Raw genomic sequence first — 23427 nt, 5'->3', positions numbered from 1 at the left:
CCCTACCTTTCTAATTATGTTTTTTTCATCCTAACTTTCTCTGGGTGTCGACAACAAACCCTCTCCCCGCCTCCCATCTCATTCGGAGAATCCGCCCGGAAGGTAACTGGGTCTTGTAATTCAGTGATTCCTCTTCTGTAATAATCCCTTCCCTCCAGTCCCTCATTTCCTTTCTTGGCGTGTGGGTCTCTAAAGGGAATCACTGAATTACGTGCGTGTGTGAATGCACACATACATATACATATATGTGTGTATCTCTCGCTCTGTGTATATATAGATAGAGACAGACGTGTGTGTGTGTATACACACACAGGTGTATATATAGTGCAACTGTGTATACAAATATACATGCACACACTCGCACTCTACATATACAGTGACGTGCTGTGTTGTGTACACAATGATCGGTTTCTCTATCTCGCTGATATATAAATGTATATATATATATCTAATTATACGTATTATACACGTTGTATGTATTATACACCTGACGAAGGGGAGTTGTGCCCGAAAGCTTGCAATTAATTTTTTTTTTTTGCAAAGATCTTGTTGATCTAATAAAAGATATCACCTCTACCACGAGCCCTGATTGCTTTTTCCTGTAGACCAATACAGCTCCAACCTGGATACCTTATATGCATGTGTACACTCACATATACATATGTGCCTGTGTGTGAATATTACACACAGATGTGTGTTACATTGTATATAATACACACGTGTAGTGTGTGTGTCTGGGGGGGGTGCACGTACACTCCTGTCACCCCATGTGTAGATCCTTCCCCCCCCGACCCCCGTGCGCAGCCCACCCCCCGAGGGACGAGATCTGAGGGTCACCATTGTTTTTCCTCCCCCCGATGCAAAGCGGAGCCTGCCTCGCGCGGGGCGTTGAACCACAAGGAAGCGGCATGGAGGCGGGTGCCTTCAGTTCAATCATAAAAGCGGGCTGGGATCCGCGGCTTGGCCCGGGGCCTCTCCCGCACGTGCTGCTACTTCTTCCCCCTTGGTCCCAGCGCGCCCCTCCCGGCGCCCAGGGCTCGCTGGTGCTCAGACTCCGCGTGAGCTCAGTGATCGCTCCCTCTTCCCGGCTCAGGTAGCACCAGGCTCACTTCCCGGCCTAAGGAAGGAGGGCAGGGAGATCACGCAGCACGTGCGGGGGGTGAGATCTGGGCGCCTTTTTGGACAACGGCATGGGGGCAGCCCTCTCCCCCAAAGCTGGAGCTGGGCCCCGAGCCTTCTGGTGTGGCCTCTGCCTCGTGTCAGTGCTGCGAGCCAGGAGTCAGGCTGGGGGCGAACGGGAGGTATTCCCATCCCATGCGCTGTGATGTGTCTGTGGACACAGACTTCTTCCTCCAGGGATAACACCCCCCACCCATGCCCTTTTCTCTCTGGCTGCCATAGTATCTCCCCTGTGGCTGGGAGGAACCCTAGTTACTCCCCCCTAGGACTAACTCCTTTCAAAAGGCCATGTGGGCAAATGAGTCCAGGAGATAAACTCCACCCGTGCCCATTTCACAATCTGGAAATGCTGCCTTGGTGGGGAGGGAGCAGCCGGCCGGACTCCGCCAAGAGCAGGCTCCGTGTCCGCCTCTGCCTGGCGACTGGCCCTCCTTTCGCATCGCACGCGGCGTATAATGAAGGATGAAGAAGTCAGAAGGCCGCCAGAGGAGGGGGTCCGCGTTCAAACCGGCGCCGAGGGCAGGTCCTTTGTCCCGCCGCGCTTCTCTTCAGCCTGCCACCCCGCCAGCCTTGCCCACGCAGGCCCTCAGCGCCGCGGCACAGGCCCCAGGGCCGCCACAGCGGGCTGCAGGGCCCCGCGCGCGGCCCGGCGGCCTCCGCCCCGGCCTCTAGTGCTCGGGTCCTGCACGGGCCTTTCTCACGCGGGTTGCCGCAGGATTATTATTATGATCTCTATTATTCTTATCATTATTACTATTATTACCGTGACCATCATCGTTATGATTCTTGTTGTTATTGCTGTTGTCGTCGTCATCACCATCATTATTATTGCCGTTGTCGTGGTCATTCTTATTGTTGTCATCATCACCATCATCACCACCACCATCATTACTATTACTATTATTAGTATTACCATTACTATATCTATTGCTATTGCTATTACTATTGTTAGTATTGCTATGACTATGACTATTAATATTACTGTTACTATTACTATTACTACTATTAACAGCATTGCTATTACTATTACTATTATTGCTATTACTATTGCTATTATTACTATTACTATTTTTGCTATTACTATTGCTATTATTACTGTTACTATTTTTGCTATTACTATTGCTTTACTATTATTGCTATTACTGTTACTATTGCTATTATTACTATTACTGTTTTTGCTCTTACTTTTCCTATTGCTATTACTGTTGCTATTACTATTGCTACTGCTATTACTATTATTACTATTACTACTATTGCTATTGCTATTACTGTGCGATTCCCAGTTGGGCAGAGTGGAGATCAGGCAAATGCAATTAAATGCCCCCTTTCCCTTCCCTCGTCAGCCTGTTTGTTTTGCAAGGTTGTCCATTTTCCCCTCCGCTCCTGACCCTGCCTTCTTTCCAGCTCCCCTTCAGCGTTTTATTTTATTACTGCTTCGTGTCTGCGCGCTGATCAATAAATCTTTCCTTTGGAAAAAAAAAAAAGAGAGAGAGAGAGGAGAAGTAGACAGATTGAACATATGTCATCTGGACAAGAAGAGCCTTGATGCAAACAAAACGCTGTTCCATCCAATAGGCAAAATGCCATGGCAACAGCCAACCCCCCCACCCCCCACTTCTCGCCATCTAGCTGCTGCCTGGGGAAAAGGGCTGCTTTTGCTGCCTCCCTGTGGTAGGAAGAGGCGCATCCCACCTGCAGCGCGAAAGTCCAGGCACAAGATTAACGACCAGCCCAGGAAACAGCGTGGACACAGCTGGATCCAGGCAGACCGCTCCAGGCTCTGCGGCATCATCGTGGCATCTTGCAATCCCAGTTGGGTGTTTTTGTTCCTGCCCAATGTGGAAGGAGGCTCAGGCCAGAGCTGGGGGTGCACAGAGATGCTCTTCAAGGGAGGGGAGTGTGGGGGGATGGGAGGAGGAAGGGCTTCGAGGCGGTGGTAACAGTAGGTACCAAGTGTTTAACTTCCTAGCTCAGCCCTCTAGACGAAGGCTCTCCAGGGACCTAGTGGACCTCCTGTGGCTTAAAAGGAAAGCCTACAAAGGATGGAGGATGGGATTCACCTCCAAGGAGGATTACTCCGTGCTGGTCCGGTCCTGCAGGGAGCAAACCAGGAAAGCCAAGGCTGCAACTGAACTCCAACTAGCTTCAGGCATCAAGGACAACAAAAGTCCTTTTTCAGATAGGTGGGGAGCCGGAGGAAAAGCAAGGGCAATGTTGGACCCCTGCTAAACCAGATGGGGCAACTGACAACTGACGCCCAGGAAAAAGCCAACCTATTAAATAGGTACTTTGCGTCAGTCTTTCATCAGTCCTATGGGATGCCCCTGCTTGCTATGGGACAGGGAGATCCGGGTGATGGGGATCCCCTACCCTCCATAAATGCTGACCTTGTGAAGGAACACCTTGAGAAGCTGGATACCTTCAAGTCAGCTGGCCCTGACAATCTGCACCCCAGGGTACTCAAGGAGCTGGCGAGCGTCATAGCCCACCCCTGGCACGGATCTTTGAAAACTCCTGGCACTCTGGTGTAGTGCCCGAAGACTGGAAGAAGGCCAATGTGGTGCCGATCTTCAAGAAAGGGAGGAGAGTGGATCCGGCTAACTACAGGCCCATTAGCCTGACTTCTATCCTGGGAAAGATCTTAGAAAAGTTTATTAAGGAGGCCATCCTTGAGGGACTGGCCCAGGCTAACATTCTAAGGGATAGCCAGCACGGGTTTGTTGCGGGTAGGTCTTGTTTGACCAATCTCATTTCCTTCTATGACCAGGTGACCTATCATCTGGACAAGGGAGAAGAGACTGATGTCATATATCTTGACTTCAAAAAAGCTTTTGATCTGGTATCCCATGATCACCTCTTGGGCAAACTGGCCAGTTGTGGCCTTGGCTCCACCACGATCCGCTGGCTGGGAAACTGGCTCCGCGGTCAGACCCAGAGGGTTGTGATTGATGGCAGTCACTCATCGTGGTGCCCTGTGACCAGTGGGGTCCCTCAAGGCTCTGTCCTGGGACCCATACTGTTCAACATCTTCATTAACGATGTGGACATTGAAGTCAGGAGTGGACTGGCCAAGTTCGCCGATGACACCAAACTTTGGGGCAAAGCATCCACGCCAGAAGATAGGCGGATGATCCAGGCTGACCTGGACAAGCTCAGCAAATGGGCAGACGAGAACCTCATGGTGTTTAACACCGAAAAATGCAAGGTTCTCCACCTTGGGAGGAAAAACCTGCAGCACTCTTATAGGCTTGGCAGTGCTACGTTGGTTAGCACTACAGAAGAAAGAGACTTGGGGGACTCGATGATCTCCCGAGGTCCCTTCCAGCCCTAATGTCTATGAAATCTATGAAATCATTGACCACAAGATGAACATGAGCCTGCAATGCGATGCTGCGGCTAATAAAGTGACCAAAACACTGGCTTGCATCCATAGATGCTTCTTGAGCAAATCCTGGGACGTCATTCTCCCCTTGTACTCGGCCTTGGTGAGGCCACAGCTGGAGTACTGCGTCCAGTTTTGGGCTCCACAATTCAAAAAGGATGTGGAGAAGCTTGAGAGAGTCCAGAGGAGAGCCACGCGCATGATCAGAGGTCAGGAAAACAGATCTTACGATGACAGGCTGAGAGACATGGGACTCTTTAGCCTGGAAAAGCATAGGCTTAGGGGTGATCTGATGGCCACCTATAAGTTTATCAAGGGTGACCACCAGGATCTGGGGGAACGTTTGTTCACCAGAGCGCCCCAAGGCATGACGAGGTTGAACGGTCACAAACTCCTGCAAGACCATTTTAGGCTGGACATAAGGAAGAATTTCTTTACTGTCCGAGCCCCCAAGGTCTGGAACAGTCTGCCAGCGGAGGTGGTTCAAGCACCTACACTGAACACCTTCAAGAGTAAATTGGATGCTTATCTTGCTGGGATCCTATGACCCCAGCTGACTTCCTGCCCTTTGGGCAGGGGGCTGGACTCGATGATCTCCCGAGGTCCCTTCCAGCTCTAATGTCTATGAAATCTATTAAATGAAATCTATTACATCCGTGCTTTTCAGAGGGGAGAAAGATACTGGGCTGGGTTTTCCATACTGTGTGCAGGATTGCCCAGAGATACTGAGGACTCTCCTTGATTAGAAATTGGAGGCTGGAAAAACACTAGGCAGCGATGATTTAGGAGCAGCACTTCTGCATTAGTGCTGGGGTTGGACCAGCTGGTCCTCCAGGTCGCTTCCAAGCCGTGACTCTGTTTGGACACCTACAATGAAATGATCAGATCGACACCAGTGTTCGTCACAGGGATTCTCAAGTAGAAGCACTAGTGCAGGTCTGGCCATGTCATGCAGGTTCCCAAGTGAGACCCAGCACTGATGAAGGTAGCCATTCATCTCAGGCACTATGAGCTGCTAGGTCCCAAGCACTTGGCAAAAACCTGTCCCTAAGATGTTTAGCTCAAGGGAGCTTGTGTTGGGAGTGCAGGAGTTCTTGATTCCCTCGCCTGTGCCGAAACCACTAGCTCAGTTGATTTAAAATTTAAAAATGAAGCCAAAGATTTATAGGGCAAGGTGATGGCGTATATATTTTTAAAACCCATGCATTTTTCCTCCAGTTTAGTAAAAGCTGATGTTAAAAGCAAAATGAGGTTATTGTAGTCTGAGAACTATTTTCTGTTTAGTCTCCAGCAAAACTGCTCTTTGGATCTCTGTGTCACACTTTAATGTTAACAAGAGTCTTCTTTCTTTGAAACAAAAAGTGCTGACATGGGTGCTTTCAAGCGTCCCTACAGCAGCAGCAGGTTCCAACAGGTGTCTGAGGTGGCACATGTACCTGGAGTCTGTGTGAGATGTAGCAGCAGCAGCTAGAGGAAGTTGAGTCCAAATATCCAAAGGTAAACCCATCGGCCCTGTGAAGCCGGGAGCTAGGATTCTCGTGAGAAAAATCCAGGAGGAGTGAAAGTGCTGGCTCCAGCTGACCTCCATCTAATCCAGTGTAACCCAGTGCCTCAATACACTGCATTCCAAACGTACTTGTGAAGGCAGGCAGCGTTTGAAGCAAATGCTAGGCTGAGCCCGGATAAACCACCCTGGTAGCGATATCTGAGGGCTTCTTTCCCTGTAAATTTTACTTTTAAATACCTGCTGCTAATTGCAATCCAGTGCTCCATAAAGCAGATTTTTGTTTTGCTTGTTTATGAAAGGGCTCTTTCTGAGCACAGACTCTTGGGAAGCAGGGCTTTCGTAAAACCAACAGAGACACTGTGAACATCACCAAGGGCAGGGAAGACTTCTCCATCTCTCTTTCAGAGGAAACTGTTAGGATTATAGGATCAAAGGAAAGCAGGGCTGAAAGGGACCTCACAAGGTCATCTGGTCCAGCCCTTTGCTCAAGGCAGGATCATCCCTGATTAAACCATCCCAGCCAAGAGTCTGTCCAACCTGCTTTTGATAATTTCCAAAGACAGATATTTCACAACCTCTCTAGGTAGTCTGTTCCATTGCTTAACTATCCTGGTCAGAAAATTCCTCTGAATATCCAACTTAACTTTCCCCTGAAGCATCTTGAAATGATTGCTTTTAATCCTGTCCCCTAGGCCACAGAGAATAGCCCCCATGCTCTCTCTAATTGCCCTTCAGATATTTGAGGGCTGTTATCCAATCCCTTCTCAGTCTTCTCTTCTCCCGACTAAACCTTAGTTCTTTCAGTCTTTTCTCATAAATCATGGTTCCCAGGCCTCTAATAATTTTTGTCAGTCTCTGCTGGACTCCTGGAATAATAGAAAAACAGAGCAGGGAGGTTGCTCAGGAGATCACATCTAGTCCAGCTGCCTGCTTGAAACAGGATCATCCCTGTCTAAAAACTATCCCAGCTAAGTGTTTGTCTGACCTGCCCTGAGACATGTCCAGTGATGGAGGTTCCAGTCTCTAGAGCTAATCTGTTCCAGTGCTTAACCCCGCTCAGAGCTGGAAACATTCTTCCTAATATCCAGCCTAAATTTCTCTTATTGAAGCTGAAGATGAGAAACATTTTGTCCAGTTCTCTATGGCCACAGCGAAGAGCTTATCTCCAGGCTCTTTGTCAGAATCTCTTTTGGATTTGAAGATGGTTATCCAATGCTCTCTCAGTCTTCTCTTCTCCAGACTAAACAGCCCCATCTTTTTTCAGCCTTTCCATTCATGTCATATTTTCTAGACCTCTAAATATTTGTATTGCCTTACCCAACCTCCTGAATTTGAGTGAGACCCCTTAGGAAATAAGGAGTGAGAGAGAGAGAGAGAGAGAGAGAGAGAGAGAGAGAGAGAGAGAGAGTGTCTTCAGAACTCAGAATTCCTTTTGCCTCCTTTTGGTTGCTTTCAGCACTGCCTTGGAGGTGGAGAGGAGGGATTAATTTGGCAGACCCCTAATCATATTTGTCCCTCTCTTCTGTACTTGTTGAGCAACCCTGTACCATTAAGAGCTGAATGCTTCCCAAGGCCCAAAGTTTCATGGAAACATTGATCAAACAGGGCCAGCAGGAGCACATTTCAAAGGAATAAAAACAGGCTTTGGAGTCACTAGTGTGCCACTGAGCACACCTATTTTTATCCAGAGACCCCTTTGGCTCCACTCACATTAAATGATTACTCGAGCCACTAAGTAGGCCAAGAGCTTTGTGATTACACAGTCAAATCAATGGAGGCCATGTTACTATTGTATCTCTGGCAGCAAAGGCTTCCTTTGGCCCACCTTCCCCATTGGAAAAGAAACTTCCCCTTGATCCTCATATCAAATCAGGCAATCTTTCCACAAGCATCTTGAAAGGCTAGTAACTTGAAGTAACCCTAATTTTGGTGTGGCGAAGGTGGGGGGGGGCGTTATCTCAGCACTTCACAAAGACTTAGCGTGGGACTGTGGGCTTGTACGGGCAGTAGGATCCCAGGATAAAAAGCTTTTGTCTGTTTTTACCCTTTCCCCTCTTTCCCCCCCTCAAAAACAGAACAAAATTAGATACTAGATTTCTCCTGGGATAAATGCCTTGTATCCTGGGATGCAACAGATCCACAAGCCCGTGGTCCCATGCTAAATAACTGGGACATCTGAATTAACATTTTGCTCTGGGACAACAGCAGCTAATTCGAGTTAACTGCCATTCAAACTGCTTGGCTAAAACCAGACACCCCTGCTTGATTCAAATTTAAGCATTTTATCCCATGACAAACTACAGTTCTTACAGAGGGACAAGCTCATTGTCCCACATAAAGTATCAGTGAAAGATCCAAATTAATACTTTGCCCAGGAACAATGGTGGGTAATTTGAGCTAACTACCATGTAAACCAGGCGTGGGCAAAATCCGGCCTGGGGGCCAGATGCAGCCTGCCAGGCCATTCTATCCGGCCTGTGGGCCCCGCCCCAAAATTAAGAAAATTAATTTTTATCTGCCCCTGGGCTGCCTGTCATGCAGCCCTTGATGACTTGCCAAAACTCAGTAAGCAGCCCTCCACCCAAAATAATTGTGTGCCCCTGATGAAGACAATCACAGCCATGACAGTCAGCCCCAGGATAAACTCAATGTCTATTTTTACATTTCTGCTGAGACTGCAGTGACCAGTACCTGGAGCAATGCAGGTAGCGGTGCCTAACCGGGGGCTGCTGGCTCCTAACTAGGCAGGGACTTATGATAATGGGCTGTGTTCAATACAGCTTCCACTGAGATTGCTTCTAACATGAAGGCCAGCGCCTGAACCCAAACAACTGAGGTGACTGTGGGCAGCTACCTGGAAATAACAGACTGGGGGGGTACAGTTGCACCCCCTTCCAACCCTGCTCCAGCCAAACTTTAAAACCACCTGCCTGGCAATGGCAGTGGCATTTCTATTCAGGCAGTGCTGGGGGTGTCACTTGACTTCATGGCTCATTGTCACCTCCCTGATTCCTGTTAATCTCTCTCCACTCAGCAGGTGTTAAGGACCCACTCTCCTTTTTAAAGTCTTGATGTTCCACTATTCCAACAATCCTTTTTCCTGCCATGTCGCTGACTGTTCGCTGTGTAGAAGTGACTGCCAATGAAGTACTGAAGGCACTGCCGAGCAGTTCCCGAAGGCTAGATTTTATGAATCTAAGAGACGTACATTCACCTACAATGACTAAGGGACTACCTATGCAATGTCCTTTGTTTATTTTTGTGCCTAGCTGTTTTTTGTTTTTAATACAGGCTCCAGCCAGTGAGAGCACACTGCACTTGTTGCATTTGTTGTTTGCTTTGATCTTAAACGGAATAATGTCTCGCGCTGCCCCCTATGGTACCAGTAAAACTTCTCTAGTTTCTCTTTAACTGGTTACCAAGGTGTGCTCTGTGTGGCGATGTGATCTGCGCCCCCTTTGCAACCTACTAGATCGCCCACGCTCACAGCGGGGGCACTGATTTGACTTGCACAAAAGCGGGGGCTTTGTTTAGAGAAATCCAACCTCTGCTTTGAGCCCAAGTCTCAGCCCTTGGGGGCACTGCGGGAGCCCAGACCGGAGCAGCAGAAACACCTCTGCCTGCGTGCAGGTGCGAAGTGGACACGCAACCACGCGAGCAGGCGCCAATGGGGATGACCCAAGACACTGCGCGCCCATCGGCACTCGGCGGCCCGCCCTTATCCGCCGCAATCCCGTCATGCCCTGCGACGGCCGGCGCCGCTCGCTATGACTCTTCATTTTTCTCGCTGCCTCCTTTTCCGCTCAACGCACCTTGAGCCTCACTCCCTGCCCGGCTCCCGTGACTGACAACCGGGATGCGCCAATAGCAGCGGCGAATGCCCCCCTCGGGCTTGGCCGGCCTACCAATGGGAGGAGGAGGGAGGAGGGAGACAGGCAGGAGCAGGGTTGGGTGCGCGGTGCGGCAGCCCGGAAGGAGCCGGTGGGGGAGTTTTGGGGTGTGCGGCGGGATCCTCAGCCGTCACCATGGTGAGGCCCGTCCCGGGCGGGGCGGTCCGGGTCCCTCCGGTGGGCGACCTTGGTGTCTGCCTGGACGCTGGGGACTGGGACCCCCCCCCCTCGGGTAGAGACGTAACGGGGGGGGGGGGGGGGGGTCTTAAAGCGGCGGGGCCCGCGGGGGGGAGGTATCTGGGGAGTGCGGCAGGCGCCCCGAAGTAGCCCTTGCCCACTGCTCCGTGTCTAACGTGCTGCTCTCCCGGCAGAGCTGCCCCCGCGCTGCCTGTGCTCTCCCCAGCCTGGCACGTGCCGTACACAGGTTGCCTCTGCCAGGCCTCACTGGGGGCTAGGGAAGGGAGCAGCGCAGGGGGCGCCAGGGCAGTGCGTTCGGCAGCGGTTCTTGCCATCGTTAGGCTTGGGTCCCCAACACCCTCCCCTCACACACCCCCTGGGAAGTGCCAGCTCTTGGCTTTCGCTCTGTTTTTGACATTGGGAAAACAAGCCTATAATTCTGTTGTTGCAAAGAGCTCAGAAAGCCTGCAGCAGGTCAGCCTGGCTTTTGACCAGGCGGTTTGCCATTTAAAATTTCTGGGTTTATCTTGTGGGTTGCATTTTCCTGTTGATATCCATGGTGGTAAGTGTGCCATGTGGCCATAGGATGATGGTGCCCTGGTGGAGGATTGCTGGTGTTGGACAAGCAATGGCAGGATGACCATGGTCAGAAGCATTTCAAGAAGAACATTTCTTTTAGACTAAAAACTTCCGAAAACTTTTGTTCTGGGAGTTATTTGATATCTTGAATTGAGGGGAGGGGTGAGGTCTTGGAAAAGAAACTTCTTTGTATCAAAAGATCCAGACTCAAGAGCCACTTCCAGACAAGCATGGATGTGCTGTATGTGGCATTGCAGACCTGTGTGTGGTACCACACATGCAGGGGTTCCCCACGCTGCTACCTTGCAGCTTGGGGGTTGTTTTTTTTGATCCCAGGGTTAAAAAAGCCCATGTCAAAAAAAAAAAAAAAAAAAAAAAGGCAGTGCATGTGGCAGTCTCCCAAAACCAGAGCGTGGTTGGCTGGAGCCACATTCCAGCTGCCAGCCAGGTTTCCTGCTGCAGCCCCAGGACCCCAGTAATGCTGCTGGGACCAGCACAGTTGCTGGCCTCAGCCTCTCCTTCCCCACCTGAGGTAACCTGGGTGTGCTGCTGCTGCTTCCCTGGGGAAACAAACGTCTGTGCTCATCTGGACGCAGCCTAGAAGATCTTATGTACGCACACAGAAAACACATGATCTGTGCCTGAGATGATCAGGTAACAACACTAGAGTAGGCCTTATTATAGTGGAAAATAAGGATTAAGAATCGGGGAACCTAATTCTGTAATAAGATGCCTTTATTCACTGGAAGGAAAATGACTTAAAAGAGGGGATTAATTATTTAGAGGCAGCATAAGTAGCATTTGCTAAAGAAAATGAGCTATTCAGGACTTTTTTGCCTTAATACCAGGGGGAAACCACATAATAGCCTGGCTTGCCCTGGGGGAGCCGGCAGGTGTTTGTAAGGTGAACTAGACAAGGTAGTTGAAAGAGTTAGCTTTGTTGTATTCAGCTTGTGCTAAGCAAATGCAGGGCAATATAACACTTGACTGATGGGCGGGTGGGGGCCCTTCCAGCTTTGTTACCCAGATGTGTGCATGGATCTAGTTGATACTATGAGAGAGTCCTTATAACTGATTTAATTTAGCACGCTGTATAGGATTCCAGCAAGCCCATAAAATTGCCCCATCATCTTTTTCTTTTAACAGTCGATTATGTCATATAATGGCGGGGCTGTCATGGCCATGAAGGGGAAGAACTGCGTGGCCATTGCGGCAGACAGACGGTTTGGAATTCAGGCTCAGATGGTGACCACAGATTTCCAGAAGATTTTCCCTATGGGAGACAGACTGTACATTGGACTGGCTGGGCTTGCCACAGATGTGCAGACCGTGTAAGTAAAAAAAAAAAAACAAAACTTCCCAACCTACATACCAGAAGTGAGTTCACTTTTAGTATTGAGGTACAATGGGTCTTCAAGCTATCTGTGTTTGTTAGTTGGGGGTTCAGGTAAATACCAGTTATTCCCTTTCTGTGTGTCCAGCTCCTATCAGGCCTCTTGGGGATAGCCACCAAATGGGCTTCAAAGCACATTTGCTCTCCGCAGCAACAAAAAACAAGCTGCATTTTTGTGGCATATTGTATCCTGGGTCTTTTTGTTTTTTTGTATGTTTTTTTTTTTTTTTATAAAAGAAAATCAGTCATTGTATTCTCAAAATCAAAGCTGTATCTGATTTCTTTAAGATCACGGGACAAGTGAGACCCAGATATAGCAGTTTGAAATGTAAATGTGCGTGCATTCTAAATCCACTGGTCTGCTTCATGTGTCTGTCAGATGTTAGTTTTTAGTAGCAAAGCTTAACCCTTGGGTGGGTGGAAAATGTCTTGAATAGGTGCAATTTAACATGAACTCTCATCTCTTCTTGCAGTGCCCAGAGACTGAAGTTCAGGTTGAATCTCTATGAACTGAAGGAAGGCAGGCAGATCAAACCGCAGACTTTCATGAGCATGGTGTCCAATCTGCTCTACGAGAGACGGTAAACAGCAAACAATTAAATAGTTCGGGTACAGTATCAGTGGAATCAGGAGATGGCTAACGGAGTTCAGTGAAAATTTAGAGAAGTGAAGAGGAAAGCAAGCCTTTCACTGAGGACTAACTTTCTTACTATGGTCAACAGGACTCATGGATGTTTAGCTAAATGAATGATGAAGACTGTTAAATTGCAAGCATAGGCAGAAATAAGTAATAGATAAAGCCTGTATTTATTAAGCTATATGCAGCTGCACTACTTTTCAGTGAGTGAACTTTCCTAACAGAGACATAACTGGTTTATTGCTATTCTGCACAGGACTTGAGCTAGGTGGTTACTGAAGTATGCGTGCAAGTTTTAGGCTGGCAAGAGCTGAAAGCATAGTTGTTGCTGACATGGAGTTTGAAATGGAAATTTTCTATGCTTGGCAGTGTGTTCATTTTCAGTCCAATGCTTAAGGAAATCTCCACTGTATTGATATCCTAATTAAAACTAAGTCCACTGCACATTTAAGTAACAGTTACTGAACAGGGGGTGTCTGTCGCAAAGCAATAATGCTGCCTGCTTTTCTGTAGAACACAAGCAGATTTAAAAGCTGGGTTAGCTTTGGAGAATTTGAGTACCAAATTTAATTAAAGTCCTCATGAAACCTTGAGTTTTTCATTCCAGATCAGTCCACCTCTAAAGTCTAAGACACAAAATGTTTGGTACCAGATGTCCATTTCTTTTGCCAAAAAATATTTGGAGGGGGTCAATAGGATCTGAAGGGCAACTGTGTTTGGAGGGTTCTATAGGTTCTAGATGCAAGGGCAGCAGTTCTTAAAATTCAGTGACCCTTTATTATATTTGACACAGCTCAAAAGCCTTTATTTGTATAAAAGTAATCATTTGTCTAAATAGCAGAATCTGGTGATGGAGCACACTTAATTTAGCTTGTCTGTATTAAACTACTTCACTGGAGGGGTACAGCTGATTTTTCTTCACTTAGTTTGAAATGCTTTGCTACTGTTTACATACTTACCTATCTGGAAAGCCCGTCACTAGCTCCAGAGAGGAAATACAGATTTCACTTAAATAGTTACTCAGTTAGAAATCTGCTGTTGCCTTTAAGGACTGAAGTACCAAAACTGTTCTAACTTGCTCTTCACAGGTTTGGACCTTATTACACAGAGCCAGTCATTGCTGGACTGGACCCCATAACTTATGAACCTTTCATCTGCTCTCTAGACCTGATTGGCTGTCCCATGATAACTGATGACTTTGTGGTCAGTGGCACCTGCTCAGAGCAGATGTATGGCATGTGCGAGTCCCTCTGGGAACCTGATATGGTGAGTGGAGAGAGGTGGGGATAGTGGCAAGGCTTGCCTAGGGGTTAAACAACCAGTCAATTCATGGACTAAATCACTTGTTAATATGAAGACTAAGAGAAATTTGAATGATTTGTGTTGGACAGAGCTTTAAGCTTTCAATTTTGGTGAAAATTTGCTAAATACTGGTTTGGGTTAATCCCTCCTTCTGACTACAAGGATAAGCTCATTACAGCAAAGTGGCCTACATCTAGGGGTTGGAGTTTGGCCTTATCTAAAAAACTCAGTGTTAATCCTGTGACATCGTGCTAAAAGGCTTTCCTATACCTCTTCCTTCAGGAACCAGATCATCTCTTTGAGACCATCTCCCAGGCTATGCTGAATGCAGTAGACAGAGATGCTGTATCTGGAATGGGTGTGGTAGTGCATATAATGTAAGTACTGTTCCAATAGTCTTTTCCCCTGGAATTAAACACCAAGCTTTGAGAAGTCTTTCAAGGATTTGTCATAAGGCCCAACTGCTCTGAGCTCTCAACCTTATTCTTTAGCCAGATCTTGCCTATGCTAGACTTTTTTCTTAATTTCCTTCCTGTTCCATTTTTTGCTAGTCCTGCGCTACTGATTAGTAAATTAAATTCAGCATACCCATTGTTAGATAAATTTTCTTAAGGCATTCACCCTATGCATGCAGTATTGTGTAAAGAGAAGGAAGATTTTTTTTCCAACTGCCTGGCAGTGGCAGCAACATTTCTAGTCAGGCAGCAGCAAATAAGTCTATAGACTTCAAGGCTCATTAGAATGAATCAGGTAGATTACAAGCTCCTCAGTCCACAGCTGTTAATGACTTTCTCTCCTATGTTAATGGTTTTGAAAATGATCTACTAATCCAGCTATTCTTTCTTCAGCAACTCTGTCTTATCTGCTCCTTCTAACATGGCACCTGTTTCAGTCCTGCAGTCTGTTTTTAACTCTAGTTAAAAACATTAACAATGCAGGTGTGGAAATAACTTTCAGTGATGCATTGTCAAGGTGCTCAAGAAAGCTAAATTGTGTTTTATGAATCTGAGAGATGTAGATTTAATTCTAATGACAACAGGACTAAAGATACAACTTTTTTGGTTATTTTTTGCCTAGTATGTTATTTTTCATACATAATATTATATGATGCAAGCTAATTGCACATTCCAATAAAATTATATTTGTTTTTGCTTTGATTGTCAAATGAATCCTACAGCTGCAGGCCACTAGCATATTATAAAGCTTTTAGTTCATTTTTACCTGGAGAAAAATGTGCGATGTGATGTATATAATGATGATGCACTGTACCATCTGCACCATGCCATCTGCACCCCATTTTCAAAATTCTAGATCCACCCATGGCTCTTTCTACCTAAGACAGAAATCATGCTGTTACTGCTCATCAAGAGCAACTTTCTAGTTCTGTTCAGAAGACTGCTCGGATCACTTGTCTCATTGTTGATTTCTGAGCAGTGTCCCCATCCATTGTGTTAGGAGCAAGATTGACAGTTTTCTGTAGTGAGGTGTTCAGCATGCCCAACTTCTGGTCAGGCTGTAGTGAGAGGTGGCTTGTCCTCATTTTGTCAGCAGGTTGAAGAGGAGGAAGAAGCAAAGTATTTGAGGCTTGTTTGGATTTTTTGGCATAGCTGTCAGATTAGGTCTAAATATAAAGCTGCAGCTGCTATTTACTTGATTCCAAGATCAGGTCTTTTTTTCCCCCATTTAACATGAGGGGGCAAAATAGCCCCTCATCTTGGAATCAAGGAATGAGTGGTGGGGGGAGTCAGGTAGCTGCTGTGGCTCTCACTGCCTCCATCTCCTCCCTGTGCATTATCCTTGCTTCATAGCTGCTGCAGCCTGGGGCACAAAGCCTGGCCCTGTAGCAGTGATGCTGGCTCTATGCTGCTGCTACAGGGCTGGGCTGGGGCTGTGCACCATGCCACAGGCTGCTCTCAGCAGAGCAAGGGTAAGGGGTGGAAGGGGAGACAGGTGGAACTGGAAGCTGCAGGGGTGAGAAGGGAGAAGAAGAGCCTGAGGCTGCAGCAGAGCAGGAAATAAGGGGCAAGCTACTTGTGGGGCCCACCTCCTGCTCTCCTACTATTGCTTTCCATAATGCAGTAGTAGTGGTGGGGATGAATTTAAGATGATCCTCCAATAATTAGTATACATATGGAAAATTAGAACAAGTTTATAGATTCTACATATGGACATTTTAATTATGGGGGGGGTCATTTTAAATTCAGGTTTGTCTTGGATTTGGGTAAATATAGTATTTATACCAATTGTTAGTAACTAACCCATGTGTAGTGTCTAATTAGACCCTTCTGTAGAACTAAGTGTCGTTTACAGTCAGTCTTTTCTCTCTTTCTGCAGTGAAAAAGATAAGATCACTACAAGAACACTGAAGGCTCGCATGGACTAACTTAAGATGGGGTTTGTTCTTATTTCACATGTCAATCTGTTTGGATTTTTTAAAATAAAGTTTCTTCATTGTTGGAGATGGCTCTGCTTTTCTTGAATGTATGCATCAGCATTTAATTACTCTCACTTATAGCTTTAAAGAGTAGATTTGCTTATTTTTAATTATTTCAAAGTAATTATAAAACAGACATCTTTCCTCTTTGCAACACCCCATGCTAAGTGAAGAAGGATATTTATCAAATACATGCTGGAGAACTAATAGCATCTACTTTTGATACTGGGTAAGTTAGGCATAGTGCTAGGGCTCTAGCTTTTTCTGGCAGTTCTAGGAAACAGTCTCCCAAGTGGCTTGTCCAACATATGTGGTCCAGATTGGAAAAACAAAACCAAACCCTACAATGTTCTAATTAACACATGTAAATTGAGGTATTTCACAACAGATACTTATAACCTACTCAGAGCAACAGCAACATTACTTTTCCAGTTGTGGGTAATACCATTCTTGGAATTGTAAGAGCAGATAAAAGGAGACTCTTATACAGTTGGGCTGTGACTTGCTAAGGACGATCAAAGCTCATTTGAAATAAGACAATGAGGAACAGATGTACACAAAGTTTTCATTTTTATTTTTTTTCTTGGTTGAAGATTCATCTTGTAACATGCATGCATTTCAAAACAGTAACAGTGTCTCAAACTGCTCCTAGCAAACAGACAAGCACAGAGGACTTAAAATTCCTATTTAAAAAAAAATAAACAACCCCCCCCAAACTGAAACAGCAGTGAAAATCTAGAATGCTTCATCATTTTAGTTTTAGATAAATTAAATTTATTCACATTTGTTTTCAGTTGCACTGATCAGTCTTGCCCATCTCTGTGACCTGTAGGTATAACAGTCCAATTTGACATAGCCCAATCAAACTGCATTTATCTCACATCTAAACAAAGAACAGGAGTGGTTAAAAATGTAAACCACTAAAAATGATGGATGACCAAAGTCTGCTTCCCTAGTATTAATGTTGCTATTACACAAGGATTCACATGGCAAGGAAAAGTCAGTAGTGGCTAGTATGATGGACGCTGGACAACAGGTTCTTCAAAACAACAAACTGCCAGGCAAGTTTGAAATGGTGCATTTAAAAAGCAGGAGGGGAAGGGACTGCAACTTTGTTTTCAAACAATTGTTACAATTCCAGTGGGTTTGGAATTCTTAGTTACATAATGTTGCAAACAAAAGTTTTCAGCATGAACACTGACCCCTGAAAAGTTTTGTGTTTATACCATACAAATGTTAACACTCCAACCTCTCTGCAGCTGCAAATGGAGCATCTGTAGAGACTGCATAGTAAATGCAGGTCTATTAATCTGTTGACACCAGAATACAATCCACCATTTTTTCCACAATTAGGTCACAATACAGTTTAATCCCATGATATGCCTCTAGTTTCTGTGGTTCAAACACTGGTCCCAAGTTGAAGGCAGCTGTAATAGCCACCTGGAAGGCAAAGCAGTAGTTCTTCTGCCAGACAGGCAAACTGGACATGCCCCTACTAAAACACTTAGTATTTTTATTGTCAGTAAAAATTAAAGCTGAAGTTAGATTTCCTGGAAGTGGAAGAGCAGGCCCTTAGTTATAATGTAAAGTTGGTATCCAAAGGGATTGTTTTTTCATACAGTTGCATGTAAGGCCGCTCACCTTTAAATAAAGGGCAAGTTCTTGAATATTTTCATAGGGATGTCCTTGGCTCTATCTACTATTGCAGCTGAAGACTCCAAGGTGGTTTTGACCTCTCTGGGATTGGTCAATCCCAGTTTATTAAAGATAGCTATACTCTCTATCAGGAGCCCAGAAAATGCTTTGTGGGAGGAGTTTTACAATTAAAAGCCACTCCAATCAAAACCATAGTCAGAGGCACTGGATTAAAATGACAGGTAAAAAAGGTTGACCTCAGGGGAGGAGGAAAGAAATGGATCCATTAAAAAGACTGCACCTAGCTTGAAAAGTGAATTCCATAGCCTCCCTACTGCCACTTTTGCATGCATCCTGCAGCACCAAAAACAACCTATGCACAAAAGCCACCTGGAAGCTGGTGGGTAATGATGATTAAATTATGGTGTATACAGAGCAAGTGGTTACTATATACTGGGGAGAGGGGAAAGTGCAGAGGGAAGGGGGAAGAGGTCTTTAGCATCCTCTTAAGGGGTTCTTATTGAGTGGGTTTGACAGGCCATCTTATAAGTGGCACAACTCACAAAAGGGGGTAGACCTGGTCTGTACTATCAGCATCCTTTTTCTTCCTCATACCCATCAGTTATTTTGATGTAGGGGGAGGTGTTTCTAATCTTAAAGTTTTTACCTCTCCTTGACATAGGCCTAGTAAATATCAAGATAATGACACGCACTCTAAGCAGTCAGGAATATATTTCCTAAAAGATCTTCCTTCTAACATACTGCCCCCTGCCTTGTTTTTGGGCTCCACACTACTTTTACACCTCTAATTGACCTAAAATTGCACAGCATTTGCCAGAAAAAACAAAACAATGTAGCCAATTACTTAATTTTCCTGCAGTTTTGCAGGGATCTAGACAATTGGCTGTTACAGTTTATATTGCAGGCCTACCCTACTACACCTTTTCCCAGCTGAGTCATGGTTTCCAATTGCAATGCACTTCAGTGTAAAGTGTTCTGCAGGGTACATGTTATAGACAGAAACATCTACATTCAGCAAGCTAGGACAAAGAGTCATAGGAAAAAAAAGACAAAGACTATCACAGGCAGTTGTATAAAAAAAGATAGAAAAAAAAGGTTAATGGGGTGGTGTTTTTTAAATATTTCAAAGTAAAAGGTGACCAAAAACAAGATTAAAACAAAAACAAAAAAAGCAAAAAGTCCCTTTTAGAAACAAATCAAATATTTGCAGCTTCACCTCTTATAGTAACAAAAATACTGTCTAGAAACAAAATTAGCATTTTAACATAATGCTACCTCTCAAAATGTAAACAATATACAAAATGCGAATGTTAAACAGTTACATGCCTGGGTAATACATCTTTAAATGAGACAATTGCATTTAATTAGTTTAATATACACTGTATGGCAACATGACAAAAATGGCAAAATGGGGCAAGTGCTAAAGTAAATAGAAAGTTGCAGGGCTTTTATGCCATGAGGTACTGAGACCACTGACTGGAGTCTAATAAGTCTTCTCCCCATCTGGAGTGGGAATGTAAAACAACAGAGCCTTCAAATCCTTCATGTCACCTGTTTTGTAACAGTTGCTGCAGGAACTAGTTGTCTTTTGATTATATCCCTATTTAAAGTTCAAGGTTTATTTGGGGTTTTTTTGTTTGTAGTTTTATAGTTGCCCCTAGCTAAACAAACTTTACCCCTACTGTCCCTGGGCTGCCCATTTAAAACATCTCATGGCAAGATGTCGTCAGCACACTTCCTTATTTGCCATCATTAAAAAAAATGCACATCTACATCTAGCACACTACAAAGTACAACCTAATTTCCCAAAAGGAGAGTGGCAAACTTACCAGGCCAAAGTTGCAGATTCAGAAATTTTTAAAACTGTCAAGAATAAAAAGTAATGGGTATTTAATTCCTATTTCACAGTAGCCATAAGTGCTTATTGTTTTAGAGGAAAGTAACTGACAGTCCCCTCTAAACTAAGGATATTTTCAGCTCTCCCTCCTTCTCCCCTATTTTTACAGTTTTTCTCGCATCTGCATTTGGTTTGTGTTAGCTAGACATCCTAGGATGTGTAAGATTCTTGCTAGGCTCTCAGACAATGGCAGTTAAGCACCCCAAATTTACACATAGAATAGACAGTGGATTACAATGGCATAAGGAATTTGTCCTTCAAAGAGAATAACCCAAAAGTGGACAAAAAGATCCATATCCCATTACAACCAACTGTATTCATTTTATATTTCTTTAAACAGTATTTACATTGGACTCTCATAAACTGAGTTCTGAGTCTTGACCTATTCCCCCTTCATTCCCCTATATTGAAAGCTGTGCTGTTTACAGCAGGAACATAAAGGGAAAAAATTAAAGATATCCTGCATTCAGAATCCAACCAAGGCTAACATTAGTCTAGTTAATTACCAGGATTATGATGAGCACCAGTTCTCTCTCAAAAGGATCAAATCCACACAGCAAACTGTAACACGTTACAGCACAGGACACATACATTCTAACAGCTTATTCCTGAAACAAAGGCATATGTGAAAACAGTTTCAAGGCAGATAAGCAAGGTGTGTCAACTGCAAGAGGTTTGTTTAAAAAAAGCCAAAAAAACCAAAACCCCCTGCTAAATCCTGCTTAACAACAAAAAAGCTTTCAAGAGAGACGCATCTGTTTGGGAGCAGACCTAATTAAACTTATGGTAAGTTTGACATGTGGATGTGAAAAATATTACAAGCGATTAATCAGGAGACAAAACAGGACAGAATTGAATCACATGAGTCTGTTCAAATTCCTTAGTTGAAAAAAAATAATCTGGAGCAAGTATTCAGACATAAATGTCCATCAAACTGTTGCTCTACCAGACTCTTATATGAGCCTGGAGTGAAGCAGAAAAATGTCTACAGCTCAAGTTCAGTTTCCTCTTGTACAGTGGAACCAGACATGCATCCAAATCTGATGCACAGTCACTGCTAACAACACTCCGAACTGACAGTGATTTAAGCTTTCTCCAGGTGCAAATTGCACGGACTATTTTTGTTGTTAAAACCTCTCTCAGGAAGCAAATTTAAGTACCTATTGCAGAATCATATGAGTTAGGAAAACTGAATGAACGTTAGCTAGATTAACACTGGCAGAACAATTGTCAACTATTTTTAAAAGTTAGGGCAAATACATGATTGTGTCAGAGAAAGGCAGGGGCATTCTAAACAGTCAAATGTTGTCCCCAAACCTACCAATAAGTTAGCATGATATTTTTTATTTTTTAACTTTCATGGAATCTTCACAGTTACCATACCACAGCATGATGGCTCTGGATAGCCCCAGAAATTACATTATTTAAGGACTATGTTTCATACTGCTTTTTAGGTTTTACAATTTATGCCTTTTGAGTGATCATCTTTGGCAGATGTTTGTTTCCCTCATTTTTCTCGTAAAAATCAAGTGCAGGTAAAAATTTCCTTTTTAAAATTAACCCTGTGTGTGTGTGTGTGTGTGTGTGTGTGTGTGTGTGTGTATATATATATACACACACATACATACATACACATATATATACGTATACATATACGTATATATATAAAAAAAAAGTCCTAGTCTGATTTTACCTAGTTAAAAGTTCAGCAGCTCAGAGTAACAGTTTCATCCTTGACATGGTGAACTATTTTCTTTCTAATTCCTACTGAGAGAGAAGTAAAAGGGTATTGTACAGCTTTCTGTTAAAGGCAGTCCAATAAAAAGAATAGCAGTTTCTGGAATTAGGTATTGTGTCACTTTGGACTTAACTTAAGCTAATGTTTGACTCCGTATAAATAGCGCCAAGGATGGTACCCCTACTGGCTTCTCTTGATCAGAGAGGAGAAAGTCTTGTTTATACATAGCAGTGCTGAAGCAATGATACTTTTTTTTTTTAAGCCCTCAAGTCTATGTCTGGGCACACTTGTAACAATGAAAAAAATGCTCTTCCACTTGGTTCAAGCGGATTATTGAAGAATGAACCTAAAATTAGTTTCCTTTTAAATCATACACGCACAGGCGCACACACCCCCCACATGCTGCTACAGTGTCTGTTTTAGTGTCACAGGCTGCATTCTCTGTTTTTAGGAGTAGCCCTCTTCTCTTTCCGTCTCGCTGAAGGTTGAAGATGACTATGTCAGGATATTGGACATAAATTCATTGAAGCGTTTAGAGTACTGTTCTGGGTTCACTGTAGAGATCTCTGCCCCAGCCTACAACACACAAAGCAGATTTAGGCACAGGGGTCCAATTGTTAGGAGAGCTCTAAGAGCACTACTATAGCTGCAGACAGCTCTTCATTAAAGCAGGCTAGCCCAAAGGGAGAGGGGAGTTAAGAGGAGGTGACTGCATCAGCACAGCAAGGCAGCAGAGGAAAACACACCAGAATCTGCAAGTGACAGCGACTGCCAGCACCCTGACAGCTCAGGGTCTAGACCTCAAAGAAAGTGAATTTTAAGTCTAAATGTAGGGCTTTTACATAAGAGAATGAAGTGTCAGTTAAGTTCCCATATAGGAAGGATGAGAAGGCACCACCACAGCTCACCCAGCTGATAAAGGGTCAGAAGAAAGTTAGCCTGAACTCCTGGACCCATTTGCACTTTTTATGGTGCTTGAAAGGTGAGTGCATGCTGATCAGCCTTGAGGCATGTTGGCTATGCTTTAACTGCTTTGGGGGTACAGGGCTGACTTAGAGCACTTGCCATCCTGCCAGTGCTAGTCACTTTGCAGGGCAGAGGAAAGGGGAAGAAGAAGGTTTGTCTAATAGATTCTTAAATGATTGGGTCCTGTAACCTAGCAGGAGTTATTTGTGCTGTTTAACTGGGGGAGATCTGAGCTCTGGCTGCTCCCTGAGTCAAAGTCAAAAGCACCACAAAGAATCAGATCCTGGGGAAAAGCAGGTTCAGAAGCAATACAACAGGCCCCAGCAACAATCATATAATTCTACAGGGGGAGGGAGGATGCCTGGAATGGGAACTTTTAGGAACAGAAAGGAGTATTTGAAGGTCCCTGAAAATATGGTTGCAGTCATTAAGTAAAAGAAGTCAGTGCGACATACAAAGCAAAAAGACACTCAGCACCTTGTGACTTGTTGGAGTAGGGAGGGGACAGCAGCTTACCCCGTGTTTTACTGTTTTGGCAGCATGTGCAGCTTTTTTCTTTGCATCGTATGGCGTGAGAATGTCTATAATGGCCATGAAATACACCTCCTTCTTGGGGGCACCTGAGAAACCAAAAACACCCTCTTTAACAGACCCCAAATTACACCACCCACCTACAGCTGCCTCTCTTAG

At 44.8% G+C, this 23427-nt stretch overlaps 2 protein-coding genes across 3 annotated transcripts in view; one reads left to right on the top strand and one right to left on the bottom strand.

Moving 5' to 3' along the window:
* Positions 1 to 9958: 9958 nt before the first annotated feature.
* On the top strand, positions 9959 to 16505 carry PSMB3 (proteasome 20S subunit beta 3). 2 transcript variants are annotated; one of them, XM_090044562.1, is made up of 6 exons: positions 9959 to 10096; positions 11861 to 12045; positions 12581 to 12688; positions 13833 to 14010; positions 14329 to 14423; positions 16381 to 16505. In XM_090044562.1, the coding sequence occupies exons 1-6, from the start codon at positions 10094 to 10096 to the stop codon at positions 16427 to 16429; spliced, it is 618 nt and encodes a 205-aa protein (XP_089900688.1). In that variant the 5' UTR covers positions 9959 to 10093; the 3' UTR covers positions 16430 to 16505. The 2 variants fall into 2 exon arrangements, with proteins under 2 accessions (XP_089900688.1, XP_089900689.1); XM_090044563.1 differs by lacking the exon at positions 9959 to 10096 and adding an exon at positions 11185 to 11368.
* A 528-nt stretch (positions 16506 to 17033) lies between these two features.
* PIP4K2B (phosphatidylinositol-5-phosphate 4-kinase type 2 beta) overlaps positions 17034 to 23427 on the bottom strand; it is a 38842-nt gene continuing 32448 nt past the window's right edge. Inside the window, exons 9-10 of the mRNA XM_090044561.1 lie at positions 23254 to 23357; positions 17034 to 22347 (exon numbers count right to left, since the gene is read on the bottom strand). Of these exons, the coding sequence (XP_089900687.1) occupies positions 22267 to 22347; positions 23254 to 23357 (185 nt within the window). The 3' untranslated portion in view covers positions 17034 to 22266. The remainder of the gene's footprint in view (positions 22348 to 23253; positions 23358 to 23427) is intronic.

This window comes from Crocodylus siamensis, chromosome 4 (assembly GCF_052110815.1).
Source record: "Crocodylus siamensis isolate JL-2025a chromosome 4, ASM5211081v1, whole genome shotgun sequence".
Classification (NCBI taxonomy): Eukaryota; Metazoa; Chordata; order Crocodylia; family Crocodylidae; genus Crocodylus; species Crocodylus siamensis.
This window is presented reverse-complemented; position numbering and strand designations above follow the sequence as displayed.